The 19,707-nt window shown below is 40.0% G+C and overlaps 1 protein-coding gene across 3 annotated transcripts in view; it reads left to right on the top strand.

Moving 5' to 3' along the window:
* The window catches only part of SUGT1 (SGT1 homolog, MIS12 kinetochore complex assembly cochaperone), a 43,855-nt gene that overhangs the window by 13,266 nt on the left and 10,882 nt on the right, over positions 1-19,707 (top strand). For 2 of the 3 annotated variants that reach the window (XM_034758402.1, XM_034758400.1), the window contains exons 7-10: positions 574-593; positions 1,738-1,772; positions 3,991-4,087; positions 4,943-5,050. In XM_034758402.1, coding sequence (XP_034614293.1) covers positions 574-593; positions 1,738-1,772; positions 3,991-4,087; positions 4,943-5,050 — 260 coding nt within the window. The remainder of the gene's footprint in view (positions 1-573; positions 594-1,737; positions 1,773-3,990; positions 4,088-4,942; positions 5,051-19,707) is intronic. The other variant, XM_034758401.1, reaches the window with a different exon arrangement.

The raw sequence follows: 19,707 nt of genomic DNA, 5'->3' as shown, positions 1-19,707 counted from the left end.
TTTTTTGCTTTGCTATTCACTTCTTGAAAGGGGGCCCAACCTTAAATATCTCTAAATTAGAGTTTCTGGCAATTTTTTAAAGATTTCTGTGAAAAAATTCTCATAGTATGGTATTGCACAGTTAAGGTTGCCCAAATAACCTTAACTCTTCTTTAGTTAAATGTCATCACTCTCTTCTGTGAAACTAGAGTCCTTATCAGAAATATCTTACAAACTTGAGCATGAATGTCCAGTGTATGGATAACAAGGTACAAACTACAGTAGAAGATCTTAAACCAAAGCCTTAGGTGCTGATTTGTCAAAGCCTTCATATCATAACAGAAGTCTGTTACATCTTCATTTGTTAGGAACTATTGATCAGAAGGTGCGATCATTCTGTTAATCAGAACATACTTTTGTGTTGCAATTGTCCTTTCGCATGACTTTTGAAATTAAATCTCTAGATACAAATAGTGTTATGAGACAAATACAGAATCTCTCTGAATAGTTGAAGTAAGTTGAAAGAAGCAAATCTGCCTTGTACATTAAACATGTTGCTCGTCTGAAAAATGCAACTTGTTTTTGTCCCTACAGCAGGATCACAGACTGAAATGGTAAGGCTTTTTCTTAACATACTTGCTCCTTATTCTTAATTGTGGCACTAAACAAGAGCATGCTTTTGAGACTTTACTTAGTTGCTTCATATTAACAGGCTCTAAAACTAACTTAAATCTTCCTACTACATAGCATTTTTTGTGGGGCTTAACTTTAGTCTAAAGTCCTGCTCTTTGTTGATGTCAGGCATATGGAGACTCTTACAAAGGATTAAACAAGTACACAGTTCTATCAGTTATATCAACGTACATAAGTTTTATAATAAAGCAAATCTATTTTTTCCTTTGCACAATTGATGATTAATCTTGCAAGATTAATCAATTCCACTTAAGCATTCTAATTGCTTTTAATTGTAATTTATTAAGTGCCTTAAAAGTGCATGAACTGTTACTTAAGCAGATTTTTATTCTGTTGACGCTCTAGTTCATTTTTCAGTTGCCTCTTTCTACTATGTGCCATGGTAAAATCTTTGAACTTGTGTCTCTAGAAATAGTATGAAAGTCTGAGGTGGCGTTGGAAACTTATGTTGGTCCTTGAGACTGTTGCTCTCAAACTACCTCCAACTTATGCATATTGAAAATAGGTACTGTGTGGAAAGTCTGACAGGAGTAGTGTTATACACAAGGACAGTGGCCTTGTGGTTAAAAGCAAAAGATTGGAAGTCAAGAACTCTGGGTTACATTCCCAGCTCCACTGTAGATTTTCTTTGTGATTTTTAGGTTAGCCATTTAACCATTGTGTCTTTTGTTAGCTGCAAAATGGGTGTAATACTTGCTGCCTGAGAAGGTGGCTGAATTGAGAATTTGAATTACTATTTATAAAGCACTTAGAGTTCAGAACATTCCAGTCACTTGTGACTTCAGAGCATTCCAGTTGTTTATTTTTCTCCCGTATAAAGATGTCAAGCTCTTTTGTGCTGGTCCTACATAAATGGTTATGGGACTAATCAGGAGATTTGTTTTCAAAATATTTGTTTAACTTAGTTAATGCACTGTGCATCAAGAGGAGAAAAAGGCAATTTAGTTAATAATGTACAATGTGTATATAGCGTTATGAATGTTTCTTTGAAAAGTACATCATGATACAGTGAACTATACTAATTTAACTTTTAAATGTCTTTCAAATGTCATGTGCCACAATCAGACTACAGAACAGCAAACTCAGCCATCAAAAATCAAGTAAGTCTTTTTTAGCTTTATTACACTCTACATAATTTAACAATCATTTTATATAGCATATGTATTTGTAGCAAGCTGTTATTTCAAATTGTAAATTTAGCCTGTTCTATAATGCACAAGTTAAAACAAAACTAAATTCTGTACGCTGGATCAGATATGTTTGCTGATTGTGTTTATGGTTTGGATTTGTGTAAATACCAAATCTTCTCTGAAGCAGTAAGGAGCCATAATGTATCATAAACTTCAAACTGTTTAACCTGGTGGTATAAAAGATATATTATTAGTTTATTTAGATATGCTTAGTGTGCATGTCCACTGAGTATAAGCTTCAGAAACTTCAGAAGCCCAGATGGAATGACTTTAGTTAGTATGTCAACATTAAACTCCCCAACCCGTCCTTTCAGAAAATGTATTGGTAGATCGGCTTTTCAGTATGTCCTAAAAAGTCCATGTACACAGGCTATTGCCAGGCCAAGAACTCTCCACTGAAGATGCTCAGCTCACAGAAAATATCTAAGGATTTGGGATTAGGTATCCCAACTGATGTTCAACTGGGGCAAAATATACTGCCTCTCAGTTGTACCTACCTTAAGTATTGTTTAGGCATCAGGGCAGAGAGATTCCTATATATGATTCATACAGTATAAATTGATGAAAAAGTGAACTCTGTAGTAATAGTTGACAGATACTTGTTCCCTAATATTAAGTATAGGGTGAAACTGGTAAGCTTAGCTACCACTGTGGTAATTGATGACTGACTGCTACATGTTGTTTGTAATAAAATGGCTTTGGGTCATTCTCTTTGCATTTTAAGGTTTAAGCTAGACCTCATGACCATAGGCTATGGGTATCATAGGCTGGGGAGAGGCTGTGCCTCCCCAAACTGCTTAACATGGCCCTACCCCCAGGCCGCCTCCTGCAGTTTCCGGCACTCTTCCATGGGCCAGGCTGGCTCTGTCTGGGGCTGGGGAGAGCCGGCCTGTTGCCGACTCGGGGCAGCACCGCCTGGACTGGGGGCGCTGGCAGGGGCGGCTCCAGGCACCGGCGCAGCAAGCGCGTGCCTGGGGCGGGAAGCTGTGGAGGACGGCAGGCAGGCAGCTTTCGGCGGCATGCCTGCGGGGAGGTCCGCCGGTCCTGCGGCTTCGGCAGCAGGGACGTTGATGGCGTTGCACTGGCAGACCTCCCCGCAGGCATGCTGCCAAATCCACGTGACCAGCGGACCGTCCGCAGGCACGCTGCTGAAAGCCGTCTGACTGCTGTGCTTGGGGCGGCAAAAAACATAGAGCCGCCCCTGGGACAGTTCTGCCTGGCACTCCGGGGTTGGGGGCCGTGATGGGGGTGCTCTGGGCTCCTGCAGGGGAGGGGGGCAGAAGGGGAGGGGCTGGGGGCTAGCCTCCCCCAGCGGCCTGTTCACCAGCTGCCCATGCTCATGACTTACTGTCTCAAAAATGACTTCAGTTCTGAAGAGGCTAAATAGGAAGTCTAATGGTGAAAAAACACAGAGTACTAGAAGTCTAAGAACTGGAATCTTAAAGGGATGCTGTCCATTTGTCTAAGCCCCCAAATTTTACCTTAATTTGCTCTCTTCTGGAGTAAGTTCTGTGCAGCCAGTTGCACTCAGTCCTCTGTCCCTTTTGTTTTAGCTTCCACCACTCAAGCCACCCAGCCTGCTCTCTTGCTACATAACTGTTCTTCCTCTAAATGCTTCAAGGGATTCAGAAGGTGGCAGCAGATCTTTTAAGAAGCACTTTGCTTCAAACAATTTACTTGAAATTCAGGCTCAATTAACCCTTCAAAGGAATAAGTGTTATCTAGCATCTAGAGCAGGGAATGCACTCTAGATCGTCTGGGTTCTGTTGCTAATTCTAGATCAAAGTTAGGATCAGAAGACTTGCCTATATGTGGGTTAATATATCATGTTCATAAGGTGCTTTTAGATCCTTGAATGAAAAACACAATAAAAGTGCAAAATAGTATTGTGATACTTGGCAATAAGTAGATTTTTGAAGACTTAATTGTGTAAATTAGTTATTTAGATTTTTGCTTCTTGGTAGTTAACCTCAGCCTTTTGTGCTATGTAAATTCAAAACAATTAACACAAAACCCTATAATGTTACTGTGCTCTACAATACTTGAGTTTTCTCTCACTGTGGTTCACTCACATGTTTTTGAACCCTGTGCAAGAAAACTTAGTTTTGATGTCCTTCTCTTTCTAAAGGTATGACTGGTACCAAACAGAATCTCAAGTAATCGTAACTCTCATGATCAAGAACGCACAGAAGGATGACATCCGTATACAATTTTCTGAGAAAGAGGTGATTACATTATTAGTTCACTAAAAAATAACTTCTTAGTTGATATGCATCCCTATCTTTCAGGACATCTATTTGCTGATACAGACATTCTGTATCGCATCATTCAGTCCATTCAGTTGCCATGAAAAAGTCAGAATAAAGTACAACTTTCTACAAGAATGTTAAGGGAGAACGTGGTGTAAAGAGCATATCGGTGTTTTACTTCCCATGCTTTTGGTATCCTCAGATCTATCATGACATGAGGTAACCAGTTTAAAGGAAGCTTTGCAATCTAGCATAATTATATTTGTGTTTCGTATATTACTGGCACCATATTAATCTTGGTTTCTCTTATTCTGACAACAGACATGGGTTTGTGTTGCTTAACTGTTAATTCTTGGTGAACAAAACCATACATATTCAGTTAGTATCTACTTTAAATAGTCAAGATTACATGCACACATCTTGCTTCATAAGTAAATGTTTGAAGTAGGTGGGAAGAGGAAAGCTGCATAATCTTTGTGTTCCATTGTTAATGTTTTGCTATCTTCTTATTGTCATGCAACACTTTCCTAAAGAATGCGGATCAAATTGATGAGATAACATGCTTTTTGAGTAGCTAGTTGGTGGCTAGGAACAACAATCTCCTATTTATTTTTTAGTGCACTTTGAAATCACTGTTGAATAATGCAGTAAGAAGTAGTGCAGTTTGAAATTCCTGTCTTGTGTTTGACATTTCATTAAAACATTCCAAGTGAAGGGTCATTAATTTAATCACTAAAAGTTGTCAGTGGAGGATTAAAAGTAATACTAGGATGGAAAATTGCAGCTAGTGTACTCTGTGGTCATCACAAAGATATGTTTATCTGTTAACAGCTGAATGCATTGGTGAGACTTCCATCAGGAGAAGATTATAACTTAAAGCTTGTTCTTCTGCATTCCATAGTGCCAGAGCAAAGTACATTTAAAGTGCTCTCAACAAAGGTAAGCTTTTAAAGTGTAAATTATTTCTTTGAATATTTCTAATGTTGAAAACATTTCTGCTCTTTTGTCTTGTGTTCCTATGACAGTCATAATGACTAGCTTTTTTCATACAGAATTGTTTTTTTTTTTCAAGGTGCCCTTCAGGCAACAGAAGACTTTAAACAGACATGTAAATATCAGAAGCTAGCAAAATCTAAGATAGCTTTTACTGAAGTGCAAATTACTTCATTTATAAAGTGTGGATGTTTTTACCTGCCACTAGAAAAAGACTGCTATGGTGCTCATCTCTTTATACATTCATAATCTCCAAATTATAAACTTCTTATACAACCTTTCCTAAACTTTTAGGAGTTAAAGGTTGCTTGTCATTCAAGGCAACTTTATGTATATACAGCAAACAAGTTGTCAGACTTGACTTAAAACCTAAGTGTTGCAGTAATTTAGGCATTCTTAATATAGCCTTTCTTCAGATGACTGCTGGCAAAAAATTGCCATGCAGTTAACTCTTGGATGCTTTTCATGAATCCATGCTGTACTTGAAATAGTGTTTATCTCTGGAGATATTTAAGAGTAGGTTAGATAACTGTCTATCAGGGATAGTATTTGGTCCTGCCATGAGGGCAGGGGACTGGACTCGACCTCTCGTGGTCCCTTCCAGCCCTAGAATCTATGAATTTAAGCACTTGAAGGCAGCATGATTTTTCAGCATCTTTGATAAATCTCAGTAATAAGAGGTGAGGAGGTAGTCTATGCAGTATTGGGTATAACTGAGGCCCTTGATTTCCTGGGAATTTATCAGTGTTTATTATCAATTTTTGTAATAAACACTGATAAATTCCCAAGAAATGAAGGGCCTTCTCAGCTCCATAGACAAGCTGGAGTTGGAGCGGGGAGGAGAGGTTCTGTCTGGCAGGGGAAGCGGATGGGTGTCCCTGACTTCAGCACGCTGGATGGGATGGAAGAGGTTGCCTGGTACTCATGGGACGGTTGGAGGGGGGAGAGGAGGTACTGTGGATGGGGGAGGAGGAAGGGGTGTCCAGTATTCTCAATGGGCAGAGGAGATGGGGTGCCTAGTACTCTTGGGGAGGCAGCAGGTGAGGGGAGGAGGTGCCTCACACTCATGGCAGGCAGGAGAAAGCAAATGGGGTTCTGTGCCCTGGGGCCATACTGAAGGGCAGGGGAAGCAATTGTGGGGCCGATACTCACTGGGTGCAGCCTTGTGCTCTGCTCCCTGCAGTCCTGTTGCTATCAGGACCAGACTCCCTACCTGTCTCGCTCCCCCCACGGGCCAGCAGCAACAGCCACCGACCAGCAGTTACCCTCTTTGTTCCCCCTCTGTTCAGGTATGCTGAACCGTCCTGCAGGGACTCTTGAGAGTGTGTGGGGGGCAGGTCTGTGGAGATCTGGGACATGAAACATTTGGGTTTAAACTGATAAAAACCCAAATACTTGCTTTTGAAAAATGTTTTCAAGAATTTTTTGAAGGTTTTCAGCGATCAAAAATCAGGTGGTCAATATGATTGTCAGTAACTTGCCCCTTTTCATTAATATAAGCAGAGATTTACTTATAGGGCTAAGCCTGAACCTTTACTTTAATACAAGCAGAGATTTATCTATGGATATGTCTCTGCTGCAGTTGGACACCAGCCGCTGGCCTGTACCAGCTGGCTTGGGCGAAGGGGCGGTTTAATTGTGGTGTAACTGTTCAGGCTCAGGTTGGAGTCCAGGCTCTTGGACTCTTCCACCTCACAGGATCCTGAGCCCAGGCTGCAGCCTGTCCTTCAGCATCTATTCTGTAATTAAACAGCCTGAGCCCTGCAAGCCCAAGTTAGCTGACATGGGCCAGCCATGGGTTTTTAATTGCCATGTAGACATGCCCTGTAGATCCAAAGCCTGAAGGGCCTTATGTAGGAAAGAGGAGTGTGTTGGCCTTTTACTTCTACTTACACTGGTTCCACAGTGTTCAGAGCAATCCTGTGGGTAGCCAAGCTGTTGTGAAAGGGTGCATGGAGGAACTAAGCAGTACTCTGCAGTAGAGCTGTTTTGGCATGGGAGATGAGAGAAGGGGAGCACTGGGATAAACTTGCAGCTGTAGGGCTGTGATAACACCTGTGTCGGGGGGCAGGTAGGCCAAGGTGTGTTTTGTTGAAACACCTCAATTTCTGATAGCTCAGTTTAAGTTTCAGCACTGCTTTAACACTGACTCCTGCTGATAACCTCTCACACTAACATGAAGCACAGACTGCTGTTCCCACTGTTACTTTACATGCTAACTCAGCAAATCAACCACCACTTAGACTGAAGTGTTCATACCTGCTACAGGCCAGAGTCTACAACATCTTGCATCTTATCCTTCTTGTGAAGTCCAGAAATCACAACCACCTCCAGTATGGGCTGGAGAGCCCAATCTACCTTATCCCATCCTTTATGGGCTGATTGCATTGATTTCCCTGATTAGATATGAGTCCAGAGATCCATCCTCACCCTGTGCTGTTAACACAGGTTGGCCTGCAGACCCTAAAGTAATAACTCCTGAGAGGAAACTATGGCAATATGCAAGGCCCTATATACTTAATGGTAAGCTTGAATTTTGTAGTTTCTGCGGTGCTCTATGCAGCAAACTGGAGATTCTGCAGCAATTTCATATGTGCTAAGAAATGAGGCTTTGTATTCATTCTCATGGAATTCAATAAATCATTGTAGCATATTCTGTTAAAATGAATATAATATGAAGTCTTTCTATGCCCCTAAACTTTTAACTTTGAGGCTGATTCAGAATCTTCTAGGAATATGCATAACTCTGTCAAAAGTTGTACCGGGGAGAGGGGCGTGAATGGAGAAGCTAGAGGTTGTGGCATTAAAGGACATTTGGGGCATTTTGAGATTAGGGATGGTGTCAGATGAGAGTTTGAAATTTTGGGATAAGTAAATGAACTGGATGTTAATATGGTCAACATTGGTATTGTTGGAATTCATATATTTAAGAGGGTAGAATTAACTTTTATTTGTCACTGGTGAAGGTTTTGAGATAATCTGTGGGTATAGGTGAAGACTGGTGGGCTGAAACTACACTGAATTTTTCTGAGTTTATACCACTAAATTTTAAAAGGTAATGCATTCTGAGTCTTAAATGGCTCTGTCACTAGATTTTTTTAATGTCGACTATTAGAGCAACCTTTCAAAAACATTGGCCTGATATAACCTGAATATTTTTAAATGCAATTAAATAAACTTAATCTAAAGTTTTCTTCCCTGCTTTATATTTAAAAACCTTACAGCAGCCCTGAGAACATACCCAGAACTGCCACCTCTCTCACCACTTCTTGTTTGTTTGTTTTTACTTGCTGCCATTTAAGTTTTTCAGCTCAGCTACAGTAGTTTACTGAGAAACAATGTTTGGGAGGCCTAAAGTGTTTGAAGCATAAATACAACTAATTGTACACAAAATGCTGACAAATGCAAAGTAAACAAACTTACTGAAATGTTTACTAACCTGATAGCTGTTCTAAGTGTTACGTGAAACAGTGGCAGATACAAAATTTAGATGGAATTGTGAACTCTTTTCAAATTGATAGGCTCTTTTTAACTCCATCTAAATAAAGCTTTTTTCATTCTTGGAATTGCATCTCTCACAGTGCAAAATGTATTCATGCTTATCCTCAAGTTGGAAAGACTAAGTGAACTTTACATTTAATTATAAAACCTCTGTGAGTTACAAGCTATGCAGCTTGAACTGAGAAGTGATTCTCAGGATGGAGTTAAGGAAGATGGGGAGGGGGCCGTGTTGCAAGCTTGTATTATGAACAAAACCAAATTTGTGATTTCAGTGAAAGCTATAAGCTTTGATAGCACAATATATGGCATTTATAATGGTTGAGAGACACACATTTTGGGCCTTATTAAAGTGAAGCTGTAGTCAGACAACCTTTGAAGTTTACAGTGATTGCAAGGTCCACTTTTATGGTTCTCCTGGTTTTAGCTTGCTTGTCAAATTCAAGTTTAAAACCATCCCCAAAACTTAAATCCTACAGAGCTAAAGAAAATCTGAGGCTAAGATTTTGTAATATACTGCTTAATACTTGATAGTTTACTACTGGCTTTTCCTAGTTTTTTCTAAAATGATGTCTTGCCTCAGGTGGATTTTATTTTCAGGAAGAAATGCACTTTTTGTTTTTTAATTCTTTTAATAACTGTATTCAAGAATAGGGGTAGCCGTGTTAGTCTGGATCTGTAAAAGCAGCAGAGTCCTGTGGCACCTTATAGACTAACCGTCTATAAAAACTTTCCTAGGTGGATTTCCTGATTTAGATGAGTTTGTTTGAAGGTAGTGTTTTAACCATTATAGGCAATTACGAAGCATCAGGTTGGCTTTTTAATATTCAAAACGAGAGACTTCTCCTTCTAATAGGGTGATATTGCACACTTAGCGTAAGTATTAGACATACACTAATATAGATATTTTATTTTGTGGAAAGGGCAAAATGTGGTTTGGATGAAACTACCTTCTTGTGTGGTGCCAACATCTGACTGCCACTTAAGATTGTTTTAATATTACACAATAAGAGAGGAAATATAATTTCTGTAATTTATTTTTGCTGTTTTAAAAAGGTGAAAACAAATGTAGTCTATGTATCTCCTGACAACTGGTAAAACGTGGGTCACATGCGAACTATGCAGGTACCACTGGAGCAAGTAAAACATGAACTGTGTAACTTTCTTCAGTAGTATTTAAATTACTGATCTTAGTGTCTGAGAATCTAGAACACATCATCTGTCTTTTATCCAAGAGGATCATATTTGTAATGCTCTCTCTTGAGAAACTTTCTAATTCATGCTGCTTCAGAATTGTCTTAAAAGAACAAAGCAGAGCTACCTTATGTAGATTTAACTTTTAACACCCTAAAGCTGGGATTTTTGGTATGTGTCTTTTGGTAATGGAGCCAACAATATAATATGTCTAATTTATACAAATATCTCAGACAATTTGCAAAAATAGAGAACATGTACTGGGAGTGTATTACTTGTATTTAGCTCATTTTTGAGTGGGGGGAAAAAATCTGAAGTTGGGTATGAAGTTTGTAGTTATGTGAATATTGTCTAGACCAGGGGTCAGCAACCTATGGCACGCGTGCCAAAGACGGCATGCGAGCCGATTTTTTTAATGGCACGCTGCTGCATGCTGGGGTCCTGGCAGGTAGCAGCATGTCATTAAAAATTCTGCCCGGCCCGCTCTTCTCCACCCTCTACCTCCTCCCGTGGGGGCAAGGGGCAGAAGCTTGGTCCTGCCGGCTCCCCTGCATCTTCCCGCAGTATGCTGTGTTCTTGCCCCTCCTCCTCCTCCTTCTCCTCTCTGTCCGTCCCTCCCTCCCTGCCAGACGATCAGCTGATGGTCTTGCGAGGGAGGAGCAGAGTTAGTGTGCTCGCTGCTCCCCACTGAGGCAGAGAAGAAGCGGGGGCAGGGCCTTGGGGAAGGGGGGGTGGAAGCAGGCCATATCCCCTCTAGTCCCCTGCTGTGAGTACCCCACGACCCCAGCCCACACCCCCAGGCCCCTACCCTGAGCCCTGTACCCCCCTCACACACACCCGGCCCTCTGCTTGACTCCTTCACCCCCCCCCCACGACTCCAGCCCTGACTCTGGCACCCCCACACATACCAAGGCCCCTCGCACCCCATGCCCTGACACCTGCACCCCCACACATACCAAGACCCCTCACATGCCCGCCTAGCCCCCACACCCCATGCACCCCCCACAGCCGCATTCCCACCCTGAGCACCAAACAGAAGCACCTGCACACACCCCACATTCCCTCCTGCACCCCTTGCACCAAATCGGAGCTGCCCAGGTAAGCGCTCCATACCCAAACCACCTGCCCCAACCCTGAGCTCCCTCCCTCATTCTAGCTCCCGGCCAGACCCTACACCCCAATCCCCAGCCTGCTCCTTCATCTCCAGCCCTGTGCTCAGTGCACTCCCACCCTCGGCTCAGTACAGAGAGAGGAAGAGAATGGGCCAGAATCAGGGAGAAAGTAGGTACCCATTGTATGTGGGCAGGGCTGGGACTCCAGACTGGCAGCAGGCTGAGCGAGTCCAGCAGCCGGGATTCTGGCTGGCAGGAGCCGGCGGATGGAACCCCAGAGTGGCAGCGGGCTGAGCCGCTCAGCCCACTGCCGGTCTGGGGTCCCGGCCGCTGGCCCCGCACAGCCCGCTGTCAGTCTGGGGTTCTGGCTGTTGGCCCCTTGCCAGCCGGGGTCCTGGCCACAGGCCCCGCTAAGCCCGCTGCCAGCCTAGGTGAATGGAACCCCAGATCAGCAGCGGGCTGAGCAGGCCGGCGGCGTTAGATCAACATTTTAATTTAATTTTAAATGAAGCTTCTTAAACATTTTGAAAACCTTGTTTGTTTTACAATACAACAATAGTTTAGTTATATAGTATATAGACTTATAGCGAGAGACCTTCTAAAAAACATTAAAATGTATTACCGGCAGGGCAGGTGAAATTAAATTAAAGTGAATAAAGGAAGACTCGGCACACTACTTCTGAAAGATTGCTGACCCCTGGTCTAGACTTAACAAAACTGTGATGAAAACATTAAAAAAAAAAACCCATTTAAACAGTTTCAACACTTATATGGGTCCCAACCGATAGCCTTTGTGCAGGCTTCAAAGTACATATGTGTTAAACTCTGAATATAGGAATACTTTTTCTAGCTACCATTTTCCTTGATGGCTACAGCAGTTTAGACTCTTTAAACTTAGTCAAACTCTCCCACAATCTATGTCCTGCAGAAAATCCAGGCCACCAAAATTTGGGAGACTAAGTGCCAGATTTAATAAAAAAGCAGCACACCCACAATTGGAGCAAAACTTTTGCTGGGTGCCACGCGCTTCTGAAAATTCCCACTGTTCTCATAATCTGGCAATAAGTAGTTATGGTATTTCTCTCAACTAAATAATAACTTCAAGTCATTGCCAGTACTGCTTCCTTATTAATGAGCTATAGGTTTTCTGAAGATAGCAATGCTGGCCTTCTGTCCTTTGCCCATCTCTGGGGAAAGAAAACTCATCTACATTCTACTGTCCTTTACTAATCTAATTTTCTGACTGTTTGACATTCTCTCTTGGTGTGGAGCTGATCTCTTGAAAGCTTGGGTAACCATATCCAAATAGCTTTCAGGTTATCTAACTCTTACTTGTGTCCACAGTGTTTGGTATCCATCTCTTCTTGTGGCATCTACCTCCTAGAACTTAAACTGTTACCTATTTCTTACTCTTCCAAGGTCAGAATTTCTCTCCTGTTGCCCTTCAAACTACCTTTCTAATATTTCTGACTTGATCCAGGTTGTTTTAAAATATTACTCATAACTTTATAGAAATACAGGAAAACCTAAATCTCTAGGTGACTATTAGAGAGAGCTGTGTTTGGTATTAAACTTGTTTCAGACATATTTATCCAAGTCTTACATGAAAGAAAATTCTCTAAACCATTTGCTGTAAAATTGTCTTGTCTTAAAGCGCTTCCTTGTAACCAGAGTTCTTGTCTTATGTAGCCTGATGTGGCTTGGGCAAGTGTACTCAGTCTGCTAGATCTGCAAAGGCTACCTGGACTCTGAAAGTGAAACTGTCTTCTGGCTTGTTCATAGCCAGCAATAAAGGTTCTGCAATCAAAATTAAACAATTTTGCTACTGGAACCAGAAAAGAATGTAGCTCTTTCTAGAATTGTGTTGACTCTGCTGTGCTAACAATGATGAAATATTAAAACAATTTTTTGAAAGAACTTGTCTGACTGAATATACAGAGAGCAGATCTGCTGAGTAAGGTACCATATCTACATAATCATTCTTGGAAACAGAACCACAATTTTGTCTCTAGCTTTTGCCATTACAACACTTCCAAACCCTGTATATCAATAGGTTTTCCTTTTGCAAACAGTATTTGTGTGAACTATGTAATCTGAAGCTATCCACTTGCCTCCTCCTCCATTTAGCATACCTGTAATGAGAATACTATTTCCCTAATAGCTCTCTGCTTCTTTATTTGAACATGCTATTGTGGTACACCATAGCCACCATAGCTAGAATATGATGCAGTAGAACCTCAAAGTTACGAACACCTTGGGAATGGGAGTTGTTCATAACTCTGAACAAAACATTATGGTTGTTCTTTCAAAAGTTTACAACTGAACATTGACTTATACAGCTTTCCTTTTATTTTTAGTAGTTTGTTTAACACAGTACTGTACTGCTTGTTGGTGTTTTTGTTTTGTTTTGTTTCTGCTGCTGTCTGATTGTATGCTTCTGGTTCCAAAAGAGGTGAGTAGTTGACTGGTCAGTTTGTAACTCTGGGGTCCATAACTCTGAGGTTCTACTGCATGTGTATATATACTTAATGGCATCAGTACATAGACATCTGACCAGCTCATATTCCTAATACAAAATTTTTGAATCCGATATCTGAGAAATGCATAGGTAGGTGCTGTGTATGTTACAGATTACCACTGTAACTGTTAATTGTAGTAACATAGGTCATGCATCTTTGGTGGCTAAAGCCACAAACTTAGTTACTCACTCCTTACTTTTGTGGGAGAATTGTGAAGGAGAGTTAACTGTATTAATAGCATCCGTCGTTTTAAAGACTTATTTCCAGCAGGGGGAGCCAAAATACAGTGCTTATGTCAAGATCACTTGTATTACTGGGACAGTTCCACTTCATATGGTTATCTCGAATTTCATGTGCAAAATGCAATCTTATTCACCATTCTTTCTCCAGGAAAGAGTAAAGAAATACTTAATATTCTTTGTGCTGAGTATGTCAATTGGATGTTAGTCCAGATTCTTGATTTTTCTTTGTTGAACAACTATGGTGGGAAAAGACTAAGAATTTACCAACTTTCATGTAAGAAACTGTTAAAAGAAATTTTATTTAAATTGTGGAATGTATGAAAGGAAAAAGGTTTAAAAAAACAAACTATTTTTGTGCAACTGTCATCAGTCCCCATCCTGCATCATTATCAGGGCTTGCATCCTGAATTTTCTGCCACTTGAGCTACAGAAATTAGCTGGTGGCAGGAGAAGATTTTAATCTGAGTTGGATAAAAGTCAATTTAAAAAAAAATAAAATTTGGATTTTTGATTTAACAGAAATTATAATTCAAATAAAAATCGGATTTTAATGTTTTATATTCTGGTTTAATTTTAATATGCTTAGGCCTAAATTTATCTCTTAAAACATTTACGTAAAAAATAAATACTGTTTTGTCTGTTTACTTAAATTCTAGTCACCTTTCAAATGCAGTATGACACAAACCATGGACAAAGTTAATTATCTAGTAAAAAGGAATATATCATTCACCATTTTCTAACATATTAAAAAGTACAATTAATAAGAATTTGAAAATATTAAGCTGTATCATTACTTACATTATAACTATATACATTTATTTATCCTCAGTAGCAAAAGATGTACCAAATCTAGCGGAACGACTCTATTTAGTTGTAAATCAACATGTTTTAATGGTTGTCTCAACCAATGAATGGACCTTTCTTTAGAAAATAACTGATGCACAAATGGAAAAGTTAATTAAAATCAGTGAATTAAATTGAAGCTTTCCACTTGGTGATTTAAATTCCCTTGATTGAGGTGGATCAACCCACCCTGGTGCAGCCTCCTTGAACCAGCCACTGGAGGATGATGTACAACGCATTGAAACAGTGGGTTACCTATGCATGATTATCCCAGTTTTATACATGCAATAGAAAAGGACAAGGACACTGAGGCAGTGTGGCTAAGTGTGTGGTATTTGGGTATGCCATATCAGAGCTGGGTTGTATTTGGAGCTTAATCTCTGTGGGATATAAGACATTGCTTAATAGCTGTGAAGGGTACAGAATGAATGTGTCAGCAGAAGTGTTTCTAGAATTCATTTTTCTCCTAGTTCTCACTACTTTCATTTTCAGGGATTCTCTTCTGCCTTCTGCCTCAAGTGCTCACTGATGTGGAGGATGGGTCACTGAGGCCAAGTGCAAGTCCCCATGTTTTGGACAGGAGGCTAGCCTCGTGCATGCTTTCTTCCTTCCATCCTGCTGTTATGTCGGTTTTGGCAGCAGCCAGGCTGAGTTTATTCTCCTGGTGGTTCTCAGTGCACTGTGTACTGCAGCTGCTAGGCCCTAGCCTTAGAACATTTGGGAGTTTTGGCATGCTGTCAAAATCAATCAGCAATTGATTCAAACCATAGCAGGGAAGTGATGACTGTCAGCAGTTTACAACTCTAACAAATCTGAATGGAATTCTATGGCACCAGCAAAAGACACTTAGTTGACGACAGGGCTTTTCCCTAGCCAAAAATCAAAGCCATGCTTGCAAGCAGTTGATACTTACTGTATAAATAGAATACGTTGATGTGGAATAATACTTTAATTTAGATTATTACACTATTTGCTTAATAGAAATCTTCCCCAGGGTAACTTACGGTATGTACAAAGTAATACAGTTAAGTGCAAGTACAAAAAATCTTTACAAGTAAGATCAAAAAGTTGTGTTTGTCATGGTTGAGGTTTTATTCTTCTTAAAACATAAAAATAAAAATTGATATTTTTATATCGTTAAATCAGTTAATACCGCTGTCTTGATGCAATGTGGTGACAGGCTACAAATGCAGAACAGAGCTCATGTTTAAAATGTACCGTATGTATACTAATGTATTACTGTAGGAATAATAAACATACATTGCATTGTTACAACTATGGTTTGTTAGCATGTACTGTCACTGTTTTACTTTATTAGAATAAGCAGGCTGGCTTTGGTCAGATGACACTCCCCATAACAGCAACAGCCGCACAGACGCAATATAGCAAAAGGGCACTGATCTGTTGCTACTAACGAGTGTCTATTGTAGTAGCATGTAGGGCATTGTGCTCTGGATGGCCTGCAAAGGGATGAGAAGGAGCACAGGACAACCCGGGTACACAGATGTGGTCAGGTGATCCTGTTTACCCAGGAAAATAGCTTTTAGCCTGATTACAGGGGGATAACAATGGGTTACCTTAAACTGCCAATAACGGCAAGGGAGCTGAGAATTGAGGTTGTGGAGGCCCAGGTAAAAGGTTTGTGAAAATGTCAAATGTATATATTAATTCCTAAATGAGTCCCAAAAGAGAAGAAAGTGGAACCCAATTGCACAGTTGGTTTCTGCTTCCTTCTAATGAAATAGAGATTTTAAATTAGGGCTGTCGGTTAATCGCCGTTAACTCACATGATTAACTCAAAAAAATTAATCGCAGTTTTAATTGCACTGTTTAAACAGTAGAATATCAGTTGAAAATTATTAAATATTTGTGGATGTTTTTCTACATTTTGAACTATTTTGATTTCAATTACAACACAATACAACGTGTATAGTGCTCATTTTATATTATTTTTTATTACAAATATTTGCACTGTAAAAATGATTAACAAAAGAGAGAGTATTTTTCAATTCACCTCAGACAAGTACTGTAGTGCAGTCTTTTTATCGTGAAAGTGCAACTTACAAATGTAGAGTGAGTTTGTTATATAACTGAACTCTAAAACAAAACAATGTAAAACTTTAGGGCTTACAGGTACACTCAGTCCTGCTTCTTGTTCAGCCAAGCTAAGAGAAACAAGTTTCTTTACATTTATGGAAGATACTGCTGCCTGCTTCTCACTTTCAGGTGACACTGAAAATAAGAACAGGCATTTGTATGGCGCTTTTGTAGCTGGAGTTGCAAGGTATTCATGTGCCAGATATGCTAAACATTCATATGCCCCTTCATGCTTCGGCCACCATTCCAGAGGATATGCTTCCATAATGATGATGCTCATTAAAAAAATAATGCATTAATTAAATAAGTGACTGAACTTCTTGGGAGAATTGTATGTCTCCTGCTCCATTTTGCCCGCATTCTGCCATATATTTCATGTTATAGCAGTCTCAGATGATGACTCAGCACATATTGTGTGTTTTAAGAACACTTTCACTGCAGATTTGACAAAACATAAATGAGATTTCTAAAGATAGCTACAGCACTCGACCCAAGGTTTAAGAATCTGAAGTGCCTTCCAAAATCTGAGAGGGGTGAGGTGTGGAGCATGCTTTCAGAAGTCCTAAAAGAGCAACACTCAGATGCGGAAACTACAGAACACAAACTACCAAAAAAGAAAATCAACCTTCTGCTGATGGCATCTGACTCGGATGATGAAAACGAACATGCATTGGTCCGCTCTGCTTTGGATCATTATCGAGCAGAACCTGCCATCAGCATGGATGCATGTCCTCTGGAATGGTGGTTGAAGCATGAAAGGGGTATATGAATCTTTAGCACATCTGGCACGTATATATCTTGCAACGCTGGTTATAAAAGTGCTATGCGAACACCTGCTCTCACTTTCAGGTGACATAGTAAACAAGAAGCATTATCTCCTGCAAATCTAATCAAACTTGTTTGTGTGAGCGATTGGCTGAAGTAGGACTGAGTGGACTTGTAGGCTCTAAAGCTTTACATTGTTTTATTTTTGAATGCAGGTTTTTTTGTACATGATTCAATATTTGTAAGTTCAACTTTTATGATAAAGAGATTGCACTACAGTACTTATATTAGGTGAATTGAAAATACTATTTCTTTTGGTTTTTACAGTGCAAATATTTGTAATAAAAAATAAAGTGTGCACTGTACAATTTGTATTGTGTTGTAATTGAAATCAGTATATTTGAAAATGTAGAAAACATCCAAAAATATTTAAATAAATGGTATTCTATTATGTAACAGTGTGATTAATTGCAATTAATTTTTTTTTTAATGGCTTGACAGCCTTAATTTAGCTTATAAACTTTCTGGTAATTCGTGATGTTTTCTTTTGGTACTGGAAGATGCTGCGTGTTTGCTTTTGGCCGTCTTCATTTTCAGTGAGATGTAATGACTTGATTGGTCAGAACTTGTTAGGAAGGATCTCAGGCTAATCAGAAGCCTGCTCCAGCTGTAATGAGCTTTCCAGTTTAGGGGTTTAGCATCCCTCAGAAATATGTTAGTTGGGAATGTGGCATAGCTTAGAAGCTCACTCTGGTTGGAAGTTTGGTGTAGCATTGAAGTTTGCTTCAGCCCGGGAGTTCAGCTTAGCTCAGAAATGTGTTCTAGCTATCGTGCTTACTCCAGTCCAGAGGGCCTGTCCCTCTTTGAGAAACTTAATGTAGGTTAGTTCAGCCTAGACTAGGACCTAGAGCTTCTAGATTTCAGTTAGGTGTTTCAGGTGAAGTCTTTTTGCCTTAAAAAAGGACCTTTTAAAGGGGGTTTTGCTTCTTAAGACGTTGTTAATTTAATTTTTAGCTGAACTTTAAACTCAACTTGATGGTATCTGTCTGTAACTTAACTTTTGGATAATCAATTTCCAAATTTAGGGAATGTTACAGATATCAATGGGCAAAACCCTATTGATTTTTGTGAAAAATGCATAACTGGAATGGAAAAAATGGTACTCTTGGAGCCCCTGGCATCTGGTTAGAAGACTATTAGCTTCAGTCAGGTTTCTTATTGTCTATAGAATAAAGGTGGCATCCACTAATGAATTCCAGCATAACACTGCACTATCTTGGTTCTATCCATTGTCCTAATAGAGTTAAAAATATTGACACCCTGATTGAAACTTCTCTCAGACATAGAGGGGAGGGGCAAAACAGGAGGAAGGGCTCTGGGGATGGGAGAACACAGAGCCCCTGGAATGGAGGTGAGTGGGTTTGTAGGGAATCCATGAAATGGAGGGAGGTGGGAGGGTGGCAGAGAGAGTTTGGGGGAAGTCCCTGCTGTTTGGGGTGACCTTGGCCTACAGAACTGTGCATATTTCTAGTATAGGTTAAACATTTCTTGAAATTCCACTTTCTCTGTTTTTGTTAAACTCCTGATTTATTCTCTTTCCATCCCTTCACTGCACTTGAATCTGACCCATAAATCACAGGCTGTGACTATGGACAGTAATCTGTCATTAGCTGCTGCACTTATTAACCAAGGAGTAACCATGGTAGGTTGGGGGCCTACATGATAGAGAGCTATTCATATTGCTAATGGGCTGCAAACTGGGTTTAGTTATACTGTAATCAGGACTTAAAGTTAACCTGTCAAGAAGCTTCTCTTGTGCTCTTAAGTTATGAATAGGTGTCCAAACAAAAATAAATTGATCTTTAGTATATTGCAGTCCTACTGGAACAAAACTTGAGATACAAGTACTTTCTCTTAAGTGTCTAACTTTTAAGCAAAATAGGAAACTAGTCAATTAGAATAAATATTAATATTTAGAGGGGTAGCCGTGTTAGTCTGAATCTGTAAAAAGCAACAGAGAGTCCTGTGGCACCTTTGAGACTAACAGAAGTATTGGGAGCATAAGCTTTCGTGGGTAAGAACCTCACTTCTTTGACCTGCATCTGAAGAAGTGAGGTTCTTACCCACGAAAGCTTATGCTCCCAATACTTCTATTAGTCTCAAAGGTGCCACAGGACCCTCTGTTGATTAATATTTAGATAATGTTTAATATTGATAAAGTAAGATCCATATAACATCATCTGTTGCAAACACAAAATTAGAACTTAACTGCAGAAGTTGGTAGGAGAGTGACGTTGTGCAGTCTATATGGTTTTATAAAAACTTGATAATAA

The sequence above is a fragment of the Trachemys scripta genome, chromosome 1, assembly GCF_013100865.1.
Source record: "Trachemys scripta elegans isolate TJP31775 chromosome 1, CAS_Tse_1.0, whole genome shotgun sequence".
Classification (NCBI taxonomy): domain Eukaryota; kingdom Metazoa; phylum Chordata; order Testudines; family Emydidae; genus Trachemys; species Trachemys scripta.
This window is presented reverse-complemented; position numbering and strand designations above follow the sequence as displayed.